We start from the raw sequence: 22,091 nt of genomic DNA, 5'->3' as shown, positions 1-22,091 counted from the left end.
ACAGAATAACTCCATGTTATTTACAAGTATGGGGAACCTGGGATCTTTTGTTTGTATAGATCCCTGTGGGAAGTAACCACAGCGAGGAGTTTGTAAAAACTTTCCACGCGAAGTACGATTAACTTTCCCTTTCCGATTACTAAAATACATACCGTTCTACATAATGTTCTAAATATCATGTTCGCGGTTTAAAAACTAGTCAGTTTGATTAATATTCAGTACCGTTCTGAATAAAGTTCTAAATTTCAAGGTTTCTATTATTGACTTAGAGATGTAGCCGCCGGAGTTTAAGGCTTCGATTTTGCCATGTTGTTGCAGCAACACAAGGGTTATGGGCTGTTTACCGAAAAGTGTGATGGCCTATCAGCATTTCACAATATAATATAATCAAATGCATTCGATTGAAAATATTTTTCCTCGATTGAAAATATTTTTCCAACACGTTTTCCAAAGTTTTCAAAACACTACAAACAATTAACAGATCAATTGTTTGAGACCACGTCACTTCCGTCGACTGTATTCATTAAAGAAAATTCAGCTTTCATAAAATGTTAATGAAACTGTCCTACATGCCACTAAACTAAGAAATGTATCATCTTAAATAATATATTTCACATAAAATCTAATGCACTTCATATACTCCAACTTGCACTGTGTTAAACGACCGTATGGTTTAAAGACCGCAACAAAAATGCACACAATTTCGAACGATGCGCATTTGAATCCATTCTTCAACACACATCACTTGTATTACCAATACGCAATATTCGAACGAGTTACACCTGCACCAAATTTAAGGCTAATGCATAATTAAAACAAGAGCACCGCCTTGCGGGTGCAAACCGCTCATCTATTTTCTTTTTAAAGGTGAAGGGACTCTCATTTTCAATCACAAAGGTGGGAGGGGTGGAGTGAAGAGGGGTGTATAGTGTGGGGCGTGGACATTTATTACATTATCATCAAAAAATGCGAAAAAAAATTGCAAAAATACGAAAAATAAATTTCGGGGGGGGGGGGGTGGGGGTGGGAGGGGGATTCTTGGGTGCGATGGTAGGAAGGACGGTATTTCAAACATAAAATAATAAAAATAAATATTGGTGTTTTTTAACCGTTTCAAAAAAAAAATGGGGGGGGGGGGTCATTTGTGAGATGATCTTAAAAAAAATGAATAAATAAATAAATAAAAAAATTTGGGGGGGGGAGGAATTCGGGGGGGGGGGGGGGTGAGGGGGGTGAGGGGGTATTCTTGGGTGCGATGGTTGGACGGTATTTCAAACATAAAATAATAAAAATAAATATTTGTGTTTTTTAACCGTTTCAAAAAAAAACAATTTGGGTGGGTGGGGTGGGGGGGGGGGTATAGTATAGTGTAAGGACGTGGTGCTCATTTGCGAGATGATCTTAAAAAAAAAAAATTAGGGGGGGGGGATTCGGGGGGGGGGATTCGGGGGGGGGAAGGGGGGAGGGCACGGGGGATGGTTTGGATGGAGTCTATTGTGGTATGTCAGGTAAAAGTAGTTTTGTCAAAGTATCAATCAAATCTAATCATAAATAAAGAAGTTATGGCATTTTTAGCAAAATTTAATAATTTGACCTTGAGAGTCAAGGTCATTCAAAAGTCAAGGTAAAATTCAACTTGCCAGGTACAGTAACCTCATGATAGCATGAAAGTATTTGAAGTTTGAAAGCAAAAGCCTTGATACTTTAGAAGTAAAGTGGATCGAAACACAAAATTTAACCATATATTCAAAGTTACTAAGTCAACAAAGGGCCATAATTCCGTAAAAATGACAACCAGAGTTATGCAACTTGTCCTTTTACTGTACCCTTATGATAGTTTGCGAGTGTTCCAAGTATGAAAGCAATATCTATGATAGTTTAGGGGTAAAGTGGACCAAAACACAAAACTTAACAATATTTTCAATTTTCTAAGTATAAAAAGGGCACATAATTCAGTCAAAATGCCAGTCAGAGTTACATTACTTTGCCTGCACAGTCCCCTTTTGATAGTTAGTAAGTGTTGCAAGTATGAAAGCAATTACTTTGATACTTAAGGAATAAAATGGACCTAAACACAAAACTTAACCAAAATTTCCAATTTTCTAAGTATAAAAAGGACACATAATTCTGTCAAAATGCACGCCAGAGTTATCTAACTTTGCCTGCCCAGTCCCCTCATGATAGAAAGTAAGTGTACCAAGTTTGAATGCAATAGCATTGATACTTTCTGAGAAAAGTGGACCTAAACGCAAAACTTAACCGGACGCCAACGCCCACGCCGACGCCAAGGTGATGACAATAGCTCATTATTTTTTTTCAAAAAAATAGATGAGCTAAAAAACAAGAGCCGTCAAATAGTCATGTTATATTATATTGAAGGTATTATTCTCATTATTGCTTTAACGTCCAATAAATTTAACTATTTAAAGAGCCTGGCTTTTTTTCACCAGTGACAACTATTAAATGTTGAAATAGTTTTTTTTCCTCAAAAACAAAAACAACAACAACAAATAAGTACAACATGGTATCTATGTTATTATTTCATATGACATTCCTTTGCTCATTACAGATTGTTGAAAAAAAGTAATTTTTCATCTTTTCTCGAAACTTAGTTCACCTGCATGAAATAATACGGTCGATGGTATGATGTTTACTGTTGTACGAACGGACGAAACGAAATTATCTTTACATTTTAAATCAACATCAATATAATGTAGGTTTGAGATTTCTTGACAAATAAATTTCAGAGAAACAATAAAACGACGTATTTTAATTTTAATAACAACCGTTTCCTGTTTAAGGTAATTTTTAACACATAATAAATGAACACGCACCTTTAAAGAAACACAAATACTCATAATTTACATACACATTTGATACACGCTCGGTTTTTTATTAACACGAAAACAAATCAATAATTTGACTACTGATCATATACCTCCAACTGTAAGACCTATAATTATTATAATACTGGCAAATTAATAGTCTTAGCTACAACTATTGTAAAAGCATTTGCGTTTGTCCAAGCAGAGAAGTTTATTAACACTATTTTTTCAAGGAATCTTAACGAGGTATCGGGACCATAAATACAAGTGCAGATATATGTCTGCATAAATTGTCCTTTTAGGTATTGTGCAAATATAGGCATCGTGGAAATTAAATGCTTTTGCAATGAACCGATTGAATAGTGGAGAATACTGAGTTTCTTTGTAATTAATATAAGTATAAAAGCACGACCATATATACGAAACAAATTAGTATTGTGTAATACAACACACACACATTCCAAATCTTCTACAACACTGAATGCCTCATTATTTATCGGTAGATTTGAAGCTTCTTAAAAGTCCGGTACCCAACCACATCTTGTGCACAGCTTGCAGTCTTGCGCGTGACCATCCCTTTTTGCGCATGCGCTCTGCCGCGTCTCCACCACTTCCTTCAGCCCATTGTGCGTGCCATCACAAAACGGCGGGTTTTTTGTGTGCTTACAGCCGCAGATGTAGGCCACTTCGGCCGGTGCCCTGCCGGCAGGGACTTTCCAGGCCATGGGCGTTATTCCGGTTCCTTTATGGGAGCCTGCAATTAGGGGATGAAATAATACTATGTTGCATAACATATGAGATAGGTTCATCAACTATGTGGATGGAATCAATAAATTAAATAAGCGGGAGCATTATATGTCATACAGACGACATAAGTAGGCAGACGATATTTATAGGCAGACGACATTGGTCGGCAGACAACATTTATAGTAGAGAAGAGACATTTGTAGACAGACGACATTTTAGGCAGAAAACATGAAAAAGACGACATTAGTAGGCAGGCGACATTGGAAGACAAGACTACGTAAGTAAACTGAAGTCATGAGTAGGCATACGGCATTAGTAGAGCGACGACATTTATTAAGCAGATGATATTAGTAGACACACTACATTAGGAGACAGAAAAGCAATGAGTAAATGGACGTTGAAAGATTTCAGCAAGCAGACGACAACAGATATCCAAGGCATTAGAAGACGTTGCTTCATATCTGACGTAGTGTGTTTAAACATAGACTTGAATATAGATATAGAAACGATCGGAGTATAATTATAACAAAAATAATTTCATTCTTAAACCGAGACAATGAAGTTTTATGGCGAAGGGAAAATACGTCTCATTAGAAATACATCCGGTTTATATTTAAACAGTTAGAATATTGTAGAAATTTCGGAACCGTCAATCAAGGACATTTGATATACTGTCGTAAACCTATAAAATAAGACTGCCCAACGTCACCTTAACGCTTCACGTACCATCAAAAGCGCCATCAAACCACGCCATTGCACGTACCGTCACACCATGGCTGGTCCTTGCTCAGACCACAGCGACACCAATATTTGACGTCGCCCTCTTTGACGTCACTGATCGCGTATGGAAAGTACTGAAAGTAAAATGTGGCGTAAAAGGTCACCGACAGCGTATGGACTGATGTGAACGTGAGATGTATGGTTAATTAACGTCGCTGACGGCATGCACAACGTACCGACTGTGGTATAAGTTAAATGGACATCGCTGACGTTTCAGTGACTGTACTTAAAGAGATTTTTTTTCGGTTTGATAAAACAATACCATCGTTGGAAAGGTATAGATTAAACTTTCGTTTTGTGAGAATGAAAAATGTGCAAATCGTCCCCTTTATAGTGACAATATTTGTGGTATTACACAAAAGACAAACACTTTTAAATTACACTTAATTTAATTATACTTTTAAACACTAATACGATTTTAAAACCATATAACTGAGAAAGTACTTTATCAACTATATACTTTTAACTTCATATACTTCTTTGCACAAGAATGGAGCCAAATTTCGGCCTAAAATTTACTATTGAAACGTAAAGACTTACTTGAGTAGCAGCGCTGTACAAGACATCCGTATTCTTCGCTGTCTCTGAAACAAAAACTTCCAAGGCTAACATACTGGTATTTCATAATTTCCTGAACTTCCTGAATTTCCATACTACTTAGATACGTATTTTGACGAATTCATAGTCCCTTAGAAAATTAAATTGAATTAAAAACCTTTCTTACTAAATTAAAGTTTTAAAGGCTTTATTTCCAACCCTTAGATACTGATGAGAAGCAAACGGCATAAAACCTGAACAGACTGCGCATTAATCGCAGGCTGTTCTGGTTTTATGCTTGTTGCAAAAGCCATATTCACTTTGCTTCTTAGCGGGGAAAGGGTTAATAAATATGGCATAAAATAACAACTCATTTCAGATACTATATTTTTCAAATTCTCTACATTGTATCTCGTATTATACGTTCCTTAAGGTGGGTTCCCACTGCCGATCCGATCAACTCGATCATCCCGATCACCGAAATTTCCCGACCAAACCCGACCAAGCTCGACTAAAAGGGTATAAACGACTTCTTCTCGACCTCTTGTCGATAACACACGACCCCACACGACTCATTCAAGACGTCCACTCAACCATCTTTCCGATTTCCGCTCGATCATCTCGACCTATACGAGAGCCCTTTACGATCTCAGCTCGACCAAGTGGACCTCAGCTCGATTGCCACCAGGTCTTCACACGGCCAGATTGTGATGGTCGTACTACATTCGTACAAAGCGATCTTAAATAACTCGGGTAGAGGTCGAGCGGATCGGGTACAGTGCTCGTGTATGGTCGAATATCAATCGGAAAGTGATCGTGTACGATCGAGTAGCCGTCGGGTAGCAGTAAAGTAAATCTGTACATCAAATCGAATAAGGGTCGAGTGGATCGTTTTGCGATCTAAAATAACTCGGGTAGAGGTCGAGCGGATCGGGTATATATCGTGTAGAGGATGTCAATCAGATCGCCACACGATTGCTTCACGATCAACTCGATCTTTTACTCGACCTATACACGATCACTACCCGAGCGCTTCTCGATCCATTTCCTTCTCGACCGCTACTCGATATTTTTGACATGTCAAAAAATATCGGGTAGGAAGCCCGACCAATGCCGACCTACTCGACCGCTCCCGACCACTCATGCCGACCGAACCAGACCAGTACCCGACCGCTTGGTCGGGCTTGATCGAGTTGATCTGATCGGCAGTGGGAACCCATCTTTACGGCTTACGGTATGTGTTTTCTATTCTTAATTTGAGCAAGAGGCTGATGACATCTACTGGTCTCAGTTGATGCAATAAGGATTTTAATTCACAAGTGGTTAGGGAATATAAGATATATGTCCTACATCTTATTATTATTATTAATAATAATAATTTACCGGCAACCAACACAGTTTATTTCTATTTAATAATTTCCAGCGTAAATTTAGATTTAATTGCGTTTAACTGGATAATTTCTCTGAAATCAAAACGTCGTGACGTCATATTTGTTACATCATTTGATTCGCACTTTAATTCATTTTTTTATGAAAACATAATTATAACATTTTGCCTCTCTACTTATATCTTCCTACCACATTTTTATATTGATCTTGATCTAATTTGGAACACGAAATATCTTTAAAAAGATATACGGCATTGAGTGTGGTTAGTGTTGATGAAAGATGAAGAGTTATATCAATGAGATCAAAGATAGCGAATGCCTTTTCTTCGCAGTTCTAAGCTGCATCACACGCAAATAAATTACGAGGTGTTGCGCCAGTTTTCGTGGCTTACTTCGCATTAATATATATTATTGATCATATCTCTATAGAACAGAACAGAAATAGACAAAAAGAATGGAAATGAAAACATAATAATAAGTCAATCGACCACACACGAATCATGCGTACGTCTTTAAAATGTGTATACGCGCGTTCTTCGAACAGACCTATTTTAGTGGTTCTGAAGTTTATGAAGCTAGGCATGCAGTGTTGTGTGTGTTTGCATTCACAAGAAAATTGCAAATTGATGTTAAAATCACAAAAAAAATGAAGTTGCATTGGCTCATTTATTAATGCAAGAATAAAAGTAATAAAAGAGGTGGTGCGCGTGATTAACGGCCGTGTTAATATAACTATTAAATGGAAACTGTGTGTTTCCTTTATTTCCCTATATTATTATGGAGCCACAGTCATGCCGACACTGAAATGAAATATGGATTGCTTCGTATGTTCTTATTATCGATGTGTAAGCTCTGAAACTGTCAGACCGAGGCCGAAGCTTATACAAACTTAACATGTCTTGTATGATGACCCCTTGTCCGAAATCGAAAGCAGTCCGAACACGGTTACATTTGACAAACAGAATTTACAATGAATGTTCACACTTCGCATTTAATTTAAGCATTGACTTAATCATCTTTAAAATCTCAGTATATTTCTTACTAATTTCTTTTACAAAAAGTTTGCACGCAAACTAAAAATGTGACAAAATCATTTTCGATTATGCAAATAATACAGTTTACGGCGTAGAAACGATTTGCAAATTAACCGAATGTTGTGATAGCCGACGTGGTAAATATATATGAAACAAACATGCTGACTTACATGAAATCGCAAGTTTTAATGATAGGCCTACATGCTTAACGATGGTTTGTATATTGAATATATTCTATATATTGTATTTAAGTACGTGGCTTTTCTATTAACTGTTGATTGTAAAATATAATGACACATCTGGGTAAGAAAGTCATACAAAAAATGCAAGCCACTTTGCACGTATCAACACAGCTTTCATTCAGTCAATTTGCTCAAATGTAGGATACATAGAAATGTTTACTTAACATGTATTAAAAACTTGAACAAATGTATGGTGCAAATGCATTTAATGTTTGATTTTTAGAGAAAATGTAAATCAAAATAATTTACGACATACATAGAATCATTGTACAACTCATTGTGATTGCTACTAAATGGTGTTGATATTTTCACTTAGTTAATACTTTTTCCGAACTGATGTTCAGTCAATGCAAGTTGATAGTATGCAGTCTTGTTATATATACGATTTATTTTGTCACTAGATTTAAAACTCAAGTGCAGATCAAAAACTACAACATTATATATACATTAAATAAACGAAAAGCAGTTTTATATGTATCCCCCTCAAAATGCGACAGCTGTTAGTCAGGCATTTACTAATATCGCAATCACATTATCCGGGTGATGTCCTACACGTTTATACACTGTGATTGTGAATAACTAATGACATGCAGTTTCAAGGTTGATTTAAACCACGGAAAATTATGCAATTCTCTATGTTTTTTTCGCAGTTTTAGCATGCACTATTGTTCGGGGTGCATAAAATACAGTGAAAACTTACCTTCTTGTGGCTTTCTTGCCACTAATGAGAGCAATTCCGAGCTAAATCTGAGCACTGTCAACATGGCCGGTTACAATTATAGGAGATAACTCTACGTTCATAATGCACGGCGTGTAAACGGATAGTACCTAAAACATTTCTTTGTTACCGGCTTTAATGTAAAATGGCACAAGAATGAGATCATATTAAAAATAATTGACTTTTTTAGATGCGTTCTTTTTTCACAATTCTGTGCTTGAAGTTTTCATTTTTCACCAGACCAATAAACAATGGAGCAACTAAGACTGCTAGAGGTAAATTGGAATTTAAATACCAGGCAAGTACTTGTGAAGAGACATTTCATGGGAACTTGAATTCCAAAGTGCAATACCTGCAATTTTTTTTTACAAAGTAATGTTTTTAAAAAATAAATTACACGATGAATGAGATTGTTATAGTCCGGACAAGCTAGATAGAACGAACGCACGCACATACAATCGACGAGTGTTACTGCTGCTATAGCGAGCTTTTTAACAAGCGGCTCGATACAAATCTTAATAGTACAATTATCACGAATCAGTTGAAATAAAAAAAATGCGAATGTACATGGATTCAATGCGAGATGACTACACATATGCACCTGAACGTCGAGTACGGTGCTAAACGTTTGCACACGCAATATGCATTGTTTTATAACACATGTTGAATACACTTCTCAATCTTCATGTGTATCATTTGATTTCGTGAATTATCCAGTGCCCTTTTCCTGACATTAGCCGGTGCCAGTTTTTTTTTTATGGTTTGTTATATCCGGTGCCCGTGAAATCAATATGCGACCCTTTAAAGGGGCATTTTCACGTTTTGCTAAATTGACCAAATTAAAAAAATTGTTTCAGATGCGCAAATTATGGTTGTATTTATGATATTTATGAGGAAAATATCCATTTTTATGCATCTTTTGACGATTTAAAAACCTGCAAATTATTTAAGCGCTGCAACGCGAAACGACTGAATAATGTGGAGAGTTTTGTTGTTGTCGTTATATTGTGTGATACTACGAGGATTCCTTATATAAATTATAAAATACATTTAACATTGCATGAGCATGGCCGAGTGGTCTAAGCGATAGACTTTTACTCCAGAGGTCAGTGGTTCGAGACCAGTTGAGAGTTACTTCTTTAATTGTATTCATGTTTTTTACTGGAGCTTTTTAGATCCAATGTTAACATTTATCAATACAAAGCATTTCATGACACATTTCAAAACATGCCAAAATCTGTGAAAAGGCCCCTTTAAAAACGCAAATGCTAACGTTTTGCAGTTGCCGTTTGTTTCCAATGATTTAATTATATATAAATGATTCATACATAGTACATAAACAAGTACTACTGTTTTGTCTCCAGCTATGAGAAATGCAGGATTTAAATTATTGTATGACAATTTAACTATGTTGTCCCTTTTTCGTTCGTGCTAATAAAGTATTTTATTTTCATATTGAATTTTGGTTTATTACATTAGAAGACCGGCATGTGCGAAAATAGAGGCTATAATGTGCATATGTGACAACCTGCAAGTGCGCACATAAAGAAAAGCATTTCGGATGGCCCCTCGGCGTATTGCGCGCGTGCATGAGCCTGTCAAGAGCTTGCCTGGACAGTAACGCCATATTGCAGTTTAAAAACACAAACCATAGGTGTTCAGAAGCAGGTTGCTTGTACAACCATATCCTTACATAAAAAGTCTAAGTCACAATTAGAGGCTAATGCCCAAAACACGGATCGGACAGCTTTTGTCGTCTTGTACTTAAAATTGAAAAGATAATTTCAAATAAATCTCGCCTCATCCTGTTCAGAGGCCATGTTGCGCTTCATGTTGGTGACTCAATCTCCAAGGTAACGGTGTTAAATACATATTTTTACACGTGTGCGTTCTTGTCAACGGCTGGACAAGACGCGTACAGTTCACCTGTTATTTTAATACTGCTTCTACTAAGAAAGGGTAATTATATTAATAAGCAATAACAAATATTTTTCATGAATTGTAAGGCATATCTGAGTTTATGATATTAACATTTTCATTAATGTCTTGATCAATTTAACCACGTCTCCTACGTCAAGATAATATAACGCATCTTACTGTTAAGGCAACTTTCAAAACACAAGTAATGCATTGTTTCTGCATAAGGTTTTATTCATTTAAACAGTACATTTACTTAGTATTTTATAGTTTTAACATTGAACTGCAATAGAAAACTGTAATAATTGCATTCTGTTACGATTCCCCAAGTTAGAAGTAACAGTAGTATTGAACTGAACAAGAACTATCCCATTATAGAAGATATAAAATTATTTTGGCATTTGCTCAACTCGGCAATAGTTTTAACATTTAAAATAACGATACACGTTTCTCAAAATACATGTTTACAATAGAAATTGAAGCCAATAACCATTATTCGTTTGACAATTCATTATTTTTATTAAATTCATATTAGGAACACTCTAGTTAAAACATAATTCAGAAAATATACTATTTCGCTACCATTAACTTAATATATTGGATTGTTACACTAAGTAAGAAGTAGTGAAAGTTTTCCGGTATGAAAAATCATTGTGATTGCTTAAAAACATGATGTACATTATAAACCAGAACAAATTCAATAACATATAAACAAAAATTATCCTCATTTAAAACTGTTTGATTCAATATTAAGTCTATAAATGATGCGAGACAACCACCGGGACAATTATTTTAACTTTGAAATCTTTTGATATCTTCAATCTCATAATGTTGAATACAAGCACTTTTTATAAGCATCAAAGTGAAAAGAAAAGTTTTTTTTTTAAATGAAACTATTTTTAGAATTCTTTAATAAACGTTAGCTGCCAAATACATTATTTTTTAATGAATGAAAAGAAATACAAACACCAGTATAAGTTTGTTTCATGCAATTCTCCATACCAGACTATCAAAACATTTACATATCATCACAAGTCTAAATGAAATTCTACAAATACAAGCTAGCGGTATACAGTTCCTCTCACATACGGTCATTGGATTGCAAGCTCATCCGCAATTAACTGATTTCATTGCATGCAAAATTCAACTATAGAAATCTCACTTTAAGAATGATCAATGTGATTTTTGCTTCATAATTTATCTATGTATTTACGGTCTTATTATTGTAAAGAACGAGTTAGCAATAGAATCTGTTTCAAAGATTTCTCAGTAATACTTCCAGTTAAACAAACCTTCTAAACACCTTAGTACAGCTGTGAGAGTTAATATTTCACAATAGGGAAATGGCAAACCCCATTACCATTTAACACAGGTGAAAAATGGCTTTCAGTGTGAATGGCCTCTTCAGCCACTTAGCTCAGATGACCGCAGAGAAAGGTTGGACTGTGTACACTTCCTAACACACACATTGACACAATTTTTATGGTATTTGATACCAGAAACAAATCTCTTATTAAATTTACACATATTTCAAACACACATTTAAGCTGTAGAATCTATAAAACCATGAAAAGGAAAATCATATTGGCAATTCAAAAAACTTGTGTATTTCAAAATGGTGGATATTATTAACCAATTTGTTTAACATCAAATACAATCAAGAACTACAATCTTTCTATCCATTTTTTCTCATTTTCTAATAATAAAGTCATCAAGAACTATTCTATACAATACTAAAGTTTACTGCTTGTATCTATATTTGAAGAGTTTTTAAATATACTTGCATGAGTTTTATAAATTAACCAACAACGCAAATTGATAATGATTACAAAAGCACATGTTTTCAGATAAAAAAAATAAATTCATACATGAAACAAATTCTGTGTCCCAATTAAAAAACATCATGTAATAAGCAAAAAGTAATATTTATTGGATAAATTCGAAACCACATAACTTGATAATAAAATAATAACTATCTCAGTAACAAGATAAGAACAAAATGCACAAGTTCTAGACATAATCCATGTATATTAAACTTTACACAAACATTTTAATTTATAAAATGTTAAGCTCATCTTTTTCACAATTATTCACTGTCAACACTACTTCACATATAACTATACAATTGCTTTCAATAATAAACAAGTAATACAATTTGTGTGCACTACATATGTTGAATTTCATATTTAAACCAATGTCTGGAAGGTAACCACAAACACTTTCAAGATCAACCTGCAAACAATTTATGTGAGTAGCAATTTACACATAAATTCGTTAACAGGATTTAGTATTTCAAACTCTGTGCTGAAAAAAGTTAAGAATACCCAAGCTGTGAACGTGGGGTCAATGTTCCAACAGGTACATCAAAGCTGAAATAGCTCAGCATTCACAAACAAGTTGACCTTCAAATACCAATATTTCCCGAACTTTTAACCACTTTCACAACTGACATAAAACTAGTGAGAGCACACAAAACAACCAATATGGCCAACATGTTTCTTCAATACACCAAAAAACATGACAAACTCGACTTCAACAATTCTTTCTGAACTGATGGGAGGATTTCGTGGACAAAGTGTCAGTATGGAGAGGTCAGTAGGTCAATCAGACGAGTCCTCCTCACTTCTCCCGCTCTCCTGTCTCTGCTGCATGGACCTCAGGGCTTTTTCTCTCAGAGCTCTTTCCAGTTCCTCACCCTCAGCCTCATCACTGTCAGAATCCTCCTGTGAAATGTCAAGATAATAAGCCACGTTATGGGAGACCATGGCTAATGAGATTTAAGTGTCATCCCAATTGGCCTGTGCAGGCTGTAAAGGCTCAGCAGGGACAACACTGTCTCCCTAAACTGGATTTTTGTTCAGAAGAGACTTCCTTAACAAGAGGGCCTAAAAGGCCCAAAGTCGCTCACCTGAGATTCAAAGGAACTGACCTGTTCTGTGCAGCCCAAGATGTCATTAGAATGTTCTTACCAACTTTCATGACTAGTGAACACCTTGGCAGCCATGTTTTTCAACAGACCAGAACCATTTTCATACACATCCAAGATATTATTTAAACAAATATACTGACAAAGTTTCATGAAGATTCATAAGTCCATATAAGGAAAAATGCCCCGCCCACTGGTGACCATGTCTTTCAAGCAACTGGAACCATTTTCGAACTTGTCCAAAATATCATTGGGATCTGACAAAGTTTCATGAGGATCGTACAATAAATATGGCTTCTAGAGTGTTAACAAGGTTTAACTATAGCTGTATAAGGAAAAATGCCACGCCCCCTTGGCGACCATGTTTTTCCCCCAACCTGAACCATTTTCGAACTCATCCAAGATATCATTGGGACAAATCATCTGACCAAGTTTCATGATGATCGGACAATAAATGTGGCCTCTAGAGTGTTAACAAGGTTTTACTAAAGCATGATATCTAATTATATAAGGCAAAAAGCCCCGCCCCCTGGTGGCCATATTTTTTTAGCAACCGATACCATTTTCAAACTCATCCAAGATATCATCAGGACAAATCATCTGGCCCAGTTTCATGAAGATCGGAAAATAAAGGTGGCCTCTAGAGTGTTAACAAGGTTTTACTATAGCCATATAAGGAAAAATGCCCCGCTCCCTGGCGGCCATGTTTTTCAACCAACCGGCATCATTTTTTCAACTCGTCCAAGATATTATTGGGATGAATCTTCTGACCAAGTTTCATGAAGATCAGACAATAAATGTGGCCTCTAGAGTGTTAACAAAATTTTACTATAACCATATATAGCCATATAAGGAAAAATGCCCCACCCCTTGGCAGCCATGTTTTTCAAGCAAACGTAACCCTTTTCACACTCATCCAAGATATCATTAAGACCAATCTTCTGACCAAATTTCATGAAGATTGGACAATAAATTTGGCCTCTAGAGTGTTCACAAGGTTTTACTATGGATATATACTGAAAACCACCTGCCCCCCTGGCGGCTATGTTTTTTCACTGATCTGGACCATTTTCGAACTCATCCGAGATATCAATCAAACCAATGTACTGAAAACCACCTGCCCCCCTGGCGGCCATGTTTTTTCACTGATCTGGACCATTTTCGAACTCATCCGAGATATCAATGAAACCAATGTTTTGACCATGTTTCATGATGATTGGGCAAAAATTGTGACTTCTAGAGTTTTCACAAGGTTTCTCTATAGCCATATAAGGAATACTGCCCTGCCCCCTGGCGGCCATGTTTTTCAATGGACCAGAACCATTTTTGAACTCAAACAATATATCATTTAGACAAACATTTTGACAAAGTTACATGAAGATTGGGCATCAAATGTGACTTCAACAGTGTTCACAAGGTTTTTCTTTTTTTGACCTAGTGACCTAGTTTTTGATCCAGCATGACCCAGTTTCGAACTCAGTCGAGGTATCAATGGGACAAATGTTCTGACCAAATTTCATGAAGATCAGGCAATAAATGTGGCCTCTAGTGTTCACAAGGCAAAATGTTGACGACGGACGACAGACAAAAGGCGATCACAAAAGCTCACCATGAGCACGTTGTGCTCAGGTGAGCTAAAAAGAAAATATTATAATAAGCAGAAAGTGTCTTCCCTGATAGTTTTAGTGGACTGCACAGACTAATCTGGGATGACACTGATGTCCAGAATCGCAGCTCATATAATTTATGCTCTGTAAAATGCAGTCCCCAATTTATCCCCCTGATTAAGAATTACTGGTATTGTGAATATTTTGATATTAGAAAGCATCTGACTATAAAAGGACTGTTAATGCACTTAAAATACAAATGTTGAAGATCATGTCATTAAAATAAATACAAATACAATTTAGAAAAACTCTATACAGCAGAGAATGTTATGTGATCGAATGACAACTACGAAAGTTGTATTACATAGATGAGACTGGTAAAAATTTGCACATAAGTCATAAACTGGTTTGGGGGTAAAGGCTTGCTCCTATTCTCAACTTCACAGAAGCATGTCTTCTGTGCTTGTACTTGCAGTCTGACTCAGTTCTATTTTACCAAACTGCTAATTTTGTGACTTTTGACTGTAAATAATTCAGGCCTTTTTCTGCCTATCTCACTGGTCTGATAGTCGGACCCATTCCCAATGCCAAATATGGATGTTTTTTCCCATTTATCAAATAAAAATTCCCAATTTCCGATCGAAATAATCGAAGTTAAAAAATGCGTTTCCCGGTAGGTACCGTGTTTTAAATAAACGTGCCAATGCGTAGAACATCATCGTATCGAGTGTCCCACAATGCAATTTTGCGATCTTGAGACTTCAGACAAAATGGCGGCCGCTTGTGTCTATGCATTTCTTAAGACACATTTACGGTCATTTTTGGTCAGAATTAGCTTTTAAATATTGAAGTGCTGGATTATTCAGAATTATCAGGTATGTATACAACAAGTGATAACCATGTGTATGCATTAATTATTGTAAATTGGTTGAGATTCGATATCAATGGTCTGAGGTAAATAAATGTGGACTAGTCACTAGTTTCACTTTTAACTTTACTGTGGTTCAAAACAGTAAATTTGGGTAACAAAAAACGGAAATCGGACGCAGTATTAAAAATGTCGCATAATTCTAAGTACTATTGAAGTAAAATACGAAATATTGACTCGAAAGGCAAACACAAACTGAATGTTTTGTGGGGAAATACTACCGCCAGTCAGTCCACGGTTAACCCAGAATCTTACTCGCCCATTATCAAGCAAGTGATGAACATTTGCCTCTGCCAGATTCAGAGTCACTACCCTTTGTAGCTTCTTAACATTTCAATAATGTACATTTATGATGTTCAGCTTTACTTTTGTGTTTCAAATTATGGTTGCCTTCAGACATTTGGCAACTTGAATTTGAATAAAAATATGTTGGATGCAGGTTCTTCGACTGTGAATATTCATAAAAAAATTCTTAATGACATATCAAGCTATGTATTTTATTTGAACTGCAAGCATAACAAAGTCTGTGTTTTTTTTTATTATCATACACATACTTACGTTAGCAGTAGACAACGACTGTTAAATGTTAAAAAAACAGTTTAATCCTTTGTTAGCATTTTTGGGCAATACCTATGTATGAAAACATTAGCTTTAATAAGAAAAAATCAGAAAAATAATTTCCCAAATAATGCTTTGGTAGATGAAAATTCTTCCCAATTTGGAAGATTTTTTCTTCTTCCCAATTTGGAAGATTTTGCGAGTAGAAAAATCCCAATTTTGCTAGGTACTTTTCCCCAAAATAGACAGAACAAGGGCTGTTTGTAAAACATGCATGCCCCCCATATGGGCTGTCCGTTGTAGTGGCAGCCATTGTGTGAGTACTTTTTTTGTCACTGTGACCTTGACCCTTGACCTAGTGACCTGAAAATCAATAGGGGTCATCTGCGAGTCACGATCAATGTACCTATGAAGTGTCATGATCCTAGGCAAAAGCGTTCTTGAGTTATCATCCGAAAATCTTTTTACTATTTCGGGTCACTGTGACCTTGACCTTTGACCTAGTGACCTCAAAATCAATAGGGGTCATCTGCGAGTCATGATCAATCTACCCATGAAGTTTTATGATCCTAGGCGTATGCGTTCTTGAGTTATTATTCAAAAACCATTTTACTGTTTCGGGTCACCGTGACCTTGACCTTTGACCTAGTGACCTCAAAATCAATAGGGGTCATCTGCGAGTCATGATCAATGTACCTATGAAGTTTCATGATCCTAGGCCCAAGCGTTCTTGAGTTATCGTCTGACAACCACCTGGTGGACGGACCGACAGACCAATTGACCGACATGAGCAAAGCAATACACTGCAACGCCGATATATCGCGGACCGTTATATCGCACTGTCCAATATATCGCGCTTTGGCTATGGCTCCCAAAAATCCGACAAGCATGATCACTAAATGTCATGTTTTAATCTGAGAATTCGCTAACTTAAGCAAAAAAACCGGTTCTAGCAAGTATTAACACCCTTTATGTCGCGGCTTACTATAGAACGCAGTGAAGCGTGAAAAACAGTCGATAAATGACAGTGTTGTGTACACACGGCTGGGATTGTTTTTAACACTTAACAAATAACCAATTAGTGTCATTTCAAAGGTAATAATGGCAGTTTACTGGTATATTAATCGTTTAATTTCGGTACTGGTCATGAATTTCTTTGTTCTAATAAAAAGCGCGCGAACATTGGCGTGGGTGTATTTATTTGTAAATAAAAGTTTCGTAGCGGGTACAACATTGAGATAATTTAATTTCCATTTTAAGTTTCGTTGTAAATTTCAACTAAAGTACCGCGGTATCTCGCGAATTATGTGGCATTGACATTTCCTCTTAATAAAATATAATTCAAACACGCTGTATCGTTACCGTTACGCTGTTTCAGTTCCTTCATTAGGACTATTTATAAGGGTAAATTCGAATCTATGCACAATTATATTTTAGACATTTTTTAAGGCAAGAATTTTTGTTTTGAACTGTTTTGCGAGCGATCGTACAAGAAAATGAAAAATATAATTTACATTTTGGTTTTTATGATAAATACAGATACGTATGTAGCTATGAAAAATGTTTATTGTATAATTGGTTTGCAATTATTACAATAAAAATATGTAGCATCGCCGTATATAAAATAAAAACATTGGGGAAATTTGACAAATTAGCCGCAATTCAATTTAGTTAGACATTTCTCGAATTATATCGCGCGCCGGATATATCGCGCTCGCGATCTTTGGATCCCAACAACCGCGATATATCGGCGTTGCAGTGTATACCCCCTCTTCTTCGAAGGGGGGCATAAAAAGGCATGAAATAAGGCATATAACAGACAACTGTCACCTTTTGGTCTTTTTTCTTATTTTTCTTGTGCTTCTTTTGTTTCTTTTGCTTTTTTTCTTTCTTCTTCTTCTTTGTCTTCTCTTGGTCAGACTCTGAAGCCTAAAAAAGCACAACACTCTTAAACATTAAGCATTATTCAATCCAATAATACCTTGAAACAAGAGGGCCTGAAAGGCCCAAAGTTGCTCACCTGAGATAACAAGATATTATTGGGATAAATCTTCTGACCAAGTTTCACGAAGATCGGAAAATAAATGTGGCCTTTAGAGTGTTAACAAGGTTTTACTATAGCCATATAAGGAAAAATGCCCCGCCCCTGGCAGCCATGTTTTTCAACCAACTGGCATCATTTTTGAACTCATCCAAGATATTATCAGGATGAATCTTCTGACCAAGTTTCATGAAGATCGGACATTAAATGTGGCCTCTAGAGAGTGTTAACAAGATTTTACTAAAGCCATATAAGGAAAAATGCCCCGCCCCCTGGCGGCCATGCTTTTCAACCAACCGGCATCATTTTTCAACTCGTCCAAGATATAATTGGGATGAATCTTCTGATCAAGTTTCATGAAGATCAGACAATAAATGTGGCCTCTAGAGTGTTAACAAGGTTTTACTAAAGCCATATATAGCCATATAAGGAAAAATGCCCTGCCCCTGGTGGCCATGTTTTTAAAGCAACAAAAACCATTTTCGAACTCATCCAAGATATCATTGGGACAAATCTTCAGACCAAGTTTCATGATGATCGGAAAATAAATGTGACCTCTAGAGTGTTAACAAGGTCATACATTTCAATATAATTTAAAATTAAAGTTGAGAAGAACATGTGTCGAAAAATGCGAAATAAGCCAGATATTTAATTCTGAAATTGAAAATGTCTGTAAAGTCAAATTTGCGAGAATGTATATCATGCATGTACAATGTCAATTTTAATTTAGTTTAATGGTTGTTTTTAAATTTCTGCAACAATGTCTATCCATCGCTGCAGATGAACACACAAACAATAACTCCGATCGTAATAAAAAGACGAATTCTTCGGTTATTGTAGGAAAATATGTACGAAATATCTTCGTCACCATCGGCTCAGGGCGCTTATTTGTCTTTGCTGTATTTTATGAAATTCGTCTTCAATGTCTTGCCTACTTTGTGTTATTGTAACATGCATTTATCAATATATTATAATTTAATACATATACAAATCGTATGGTCTTGCTTTAATCGTTTGACAAAAGAATGCCATATTGTACAGAATCATCAAACAATAAAAAACATATTCAAAAGTTTGCTATCTTCCAGAATGCAAAACTATCATTTATAGTTAATTCCACTTAATCTTCTTGTGCTTAAAAAAATAAAAAAAATAAAAAGGGAGACAACTCTGTCAATTCAACATAATTTTTCAAAAGCCATTTTGCAGTTACATCCCTTGACATGCTAAACTAGAGTGTTCACAAGCTGCTTTACTATATATAAATATAAGGAAAATGACCCCCCCCCAGCAACAATGCTTTTTTACCGATCCAAACCAAATTCGAACTCAACCGTCATATCCAGAAAACACATGTTCTGACCAAATTTCATGAACATTGGACCAAAAATGTGACTTCTAGAGGGTTCACATGTTTTCACTATATTATATAAATAGAGAGAGAGAAAACTGCCCCCCTCCCTTGCGGCCATGTTTTTTCACCGATCTGGACCATTTTCGAACTCCTCCGAGCTATCAATGAAACCAGTGTTTTGACCAAGTTTCATGATGATTGGGCAAAAATTGTGACTTCTAGAGTGTTCACAAGGTTTCTCCATAGCCATATAAGGAATACTGCCCCGCCCCCTGGTGGCCATGTTTTTCAATGGACCAGAACCATTTTTGAACTCAACAAACATATCATTAAGACAAACATTTTGACAAAGTTACATGATGATTGGGCATCAAATGTGACTTCTACAGTGTTCACAAGGTTTTTCTTTTTTTTGACCTAGTGACCTAGTTTTTGACCCAGCATGACCCAGTTTAGAACTCAGTTGAGGTATCAATGGGACAAATGTTCTGACCAAGTTTCATGAAAATCAGACAATAAATGTGGCTTCTAGAGTGTTCACAAGGCAAAATGTTGACGACGGACGACGCACAAAAGGCGATCACAAAAGCTCACCATGAGCAAGTTGTGCTCAGGTGAGCTAAAAAAGTATGGAACAGGAAAGCATTTGCATTTTAAAATCAAAGTGTACACAAATATTAGTGTACAAAAAATAGCAGTGTATTTACCTCACTGTCAGATTCAGACTGAACTTTCCGCTTTCTTGACCTCTGTTCCTCCTCCTCCTCAGCCTCTGATGACGCAGGTTTCATAATTTTTTGACTCTCAGAACCTTTCCGCACCACCACAACCCTCCTTGTTCCCTCTTCGGAACTGCCAGAAAATGACCGGGAGGCCTTGATGATCACATTTTCTGGACTAGAACTATATTGCATCCTACGCTTTTGAGCCGCGTCCCTGTCTCTAGACTGCCTGATTGTCACTTCTCTTTCTGACTCCTCTTTTGATCGACTGCTTCTCACCGTACGTTCATGCGGCGGGGACTGTTCCTCACTTAACTCCCTCCTCTTGGAATGTTGTTTGAGCTCTGGAGATCTTTGCCTGCTGGCAGATTCCTTGGGACGAGATGGTGAATAATCTGGCTGTTTTGAAACCTTGGTTGAGTAACTTTTAACATTTTGTCTAGAGTCACCAACATCAGAGTCTTCATCAGAGCTACTTTTTTGCTTGCGCTGGGCTGATTTCTCAACCTCACGAGGTCTTTTAGCACTTGGAGAAGGGCTCCTTTGCCTGCCGCGGCTGGATTTCTGCACCACTAGTTCCCGTTCTGGACTCGAGTCCTCAGATGATGACTCCTCATCACTTGAGTCCTTTTTGACTGGTTCCCTACCTTTTCCCTGCTTATTATCCCCTCGTCTTCCCTCCACCTGCTCACTCCCACGATCAGTCTGTGAATCCCTTGATCCTCGTACCCCAAGCCTCTCCCGTATGGCTGGAGGAGGAGTGGGGTCAGGCAAGGGATCAAACGAGTGTCTGTCGACTCCAGGTGGGGTAGGTTCTCTACGGTAGTTGCTGGCACGGTCCCTTCCGTCATCCCTGGGATACCTTGGCTCTTCTTCAAAGGAGCGTCTAGGTGGACTTCTGAATGGTAAACAATAATTGAAATATAAACAAGGGCTGTTTGTAAAACATGCATGCCCCCAATATGGGCTGTCCGTTGAAGTGGCAGCCATTGTGTGAATACGATTTTTGTCACTGTGACCTTGACCTTTGACCTAGTGACCTGAAAATCAATAGGGGTCATCTGCGAGTCACGATCAATGTACCTATGAAGTGTCATGATCCTAGGCAAAAGCGTTCTTGAGTTATCATCTGAAAATCATTTTACTATTTCGGGTCACCGTGACCTTGACCTTTGACCTTGTGACCTCAAAAACAATAGGGGTCATCTGCAAGTCATGATCAATCTACCTATGAAGTTTCATGATCCTAGGCGTATGCGTTCTCGAGTTATCATTCAAAAACCATTTTACTATTTCGGGTCACCGTGACCTTGACCTTTGACCTTGTGACCTCAAAATCAATAGGGGTCATCTGCGAGTTATGATCAATCTACCCATGAAGTTTCATGATTCTAGGCCTATGCATTCTTGAGTTATCATCTGGAAACCATTTTACTATTTCAGGTCACCATGACCTTGACCTTTGACCTAGTGACCTCAAAATCAATAGGAGTCATCTGCGAGTCATGATCAATGTACCTATGAAGTATCATGATCCTAGGCCCAAATGTTCTTGAGTTATCGTCTGACAACCACCTGGTGGACGGACCGACCGACAGACCGACCGACATGAGCAAAGCAATATACCCCCTCTTCTTCGAAGGGGGGCATAATTATAGAGACAGCATTTAGATATTTTCTTGTTCACAGCTGAGGACACATACACAACAAAAAATGTATTTAGATGTTAAAAATTGAAATGGAATCCGGATATCCACATCTATGGGA

At 36.8% G+C, this 22,091-nt stretch overlaps 2 protein-coding genes across 2 annotated transcripts in view; both read right to left on the bottom strand.

Annotated features, from left to right (window-relative positions):
- Positions 1-2,511: 2,511 nt before the first annotated feature.
- On the bottom strand, positions 2,512-8,388 carry LOC127851271 (uncharacterized). The gene is made up of 4 exons (XM_052384918.1): positions 8,254-8,388; positions 4,893-4,936; positions 4,336-4,426; positions 2,512-3,579 (listed from the first exon to the last, which is right to left on the bottom strand). The coding sequence occupies exons 1-4, from the start codon at positions 8,315-8,317 to the stop codon at positions 3,341-3,343; spliced, it is 438 nt and encodes a 145-aa protein (XP_052240878.1). The 5' UTR covers positions 8,318-8,388; the 3' UTR covers positions 2,512-3,340.
- Positions 8,389-10,401: 2,013 nt separating this feature from the next.
- The window catches only part of LOC127851264 (serine/arginine repetitive matrix protein 1-like), a 50,316-nt gene continuing 38,626 nt past the window's right edge, over positions 10,402-22,091 (bottom strand). Inside the window, exons 12-14 of the mRNA XM_052384908.1 lie at positions 20,310-21,222; positions 18,038-18,136; positions 10,402-12,911 (exon numbers count right to left, since the gene is read on the bottom strand). Coding sequence (XP_052240868.1) covers positions 12,789-12,911; positions 18,038-18,136; positions 20,310-21,222 — 1,135 coding nt within the window. The 3' untranslated portion in view covers positions 10,402-12,788. The remainder of the gene's footprint in view (positions 12,912-18,037; positions 18,137-20,309; positions 21,223-22,091) is intronic.

This window comes from Dreissena polymorpha, chromosome 11 (genome assembly GCF_020536995.1).
Source record: "Dreissena polymorpha isolate Duluth1 chromosome 11, UMN_Dpol_1.0, whole genome shotgun sequence".
NCBI classification, from domain to species: domain Eukaryota; kingdom Metazoa; phylum Mollusca; class Bivalvia; order Myida; family Dreissenidae; genus Dreissena; species Dreissena polymorpha.
The sequence above is the reverse complement of the archived record's forward strand: the minus strand, read 5'-3'. Positions and strand labels throughout refer to the sequence as shown.

What these genes read in the sequence shown, in the direction of transcription:
- LOC127851271 (XM_052384918.1), bottom strand. Translation starts at nt 8,317, where the DNA reads ATGTTGACAGTGCTCAGATTTAGCTCGGAATTGCTCTCATTAGTGGCA. An exon ending in GGCAAGAAAGCCACAAGAAG is followed by an intron (nt 4,937 to 8,253) that starts GTAAGTTTTCAC and finishes TTTTTGTTTCAG; the next exon opens with AGACAGCGAAGAATACGGAT. An exon ending in TGTACAGCGCTGCTACTCAA is followed by an intron (nt 4,427 to 4,892) that starts GTAAGTCTTTAC and finishes TTTTACTTTCAG; the next exon opens with TACTTTCCATACGCGATCAG.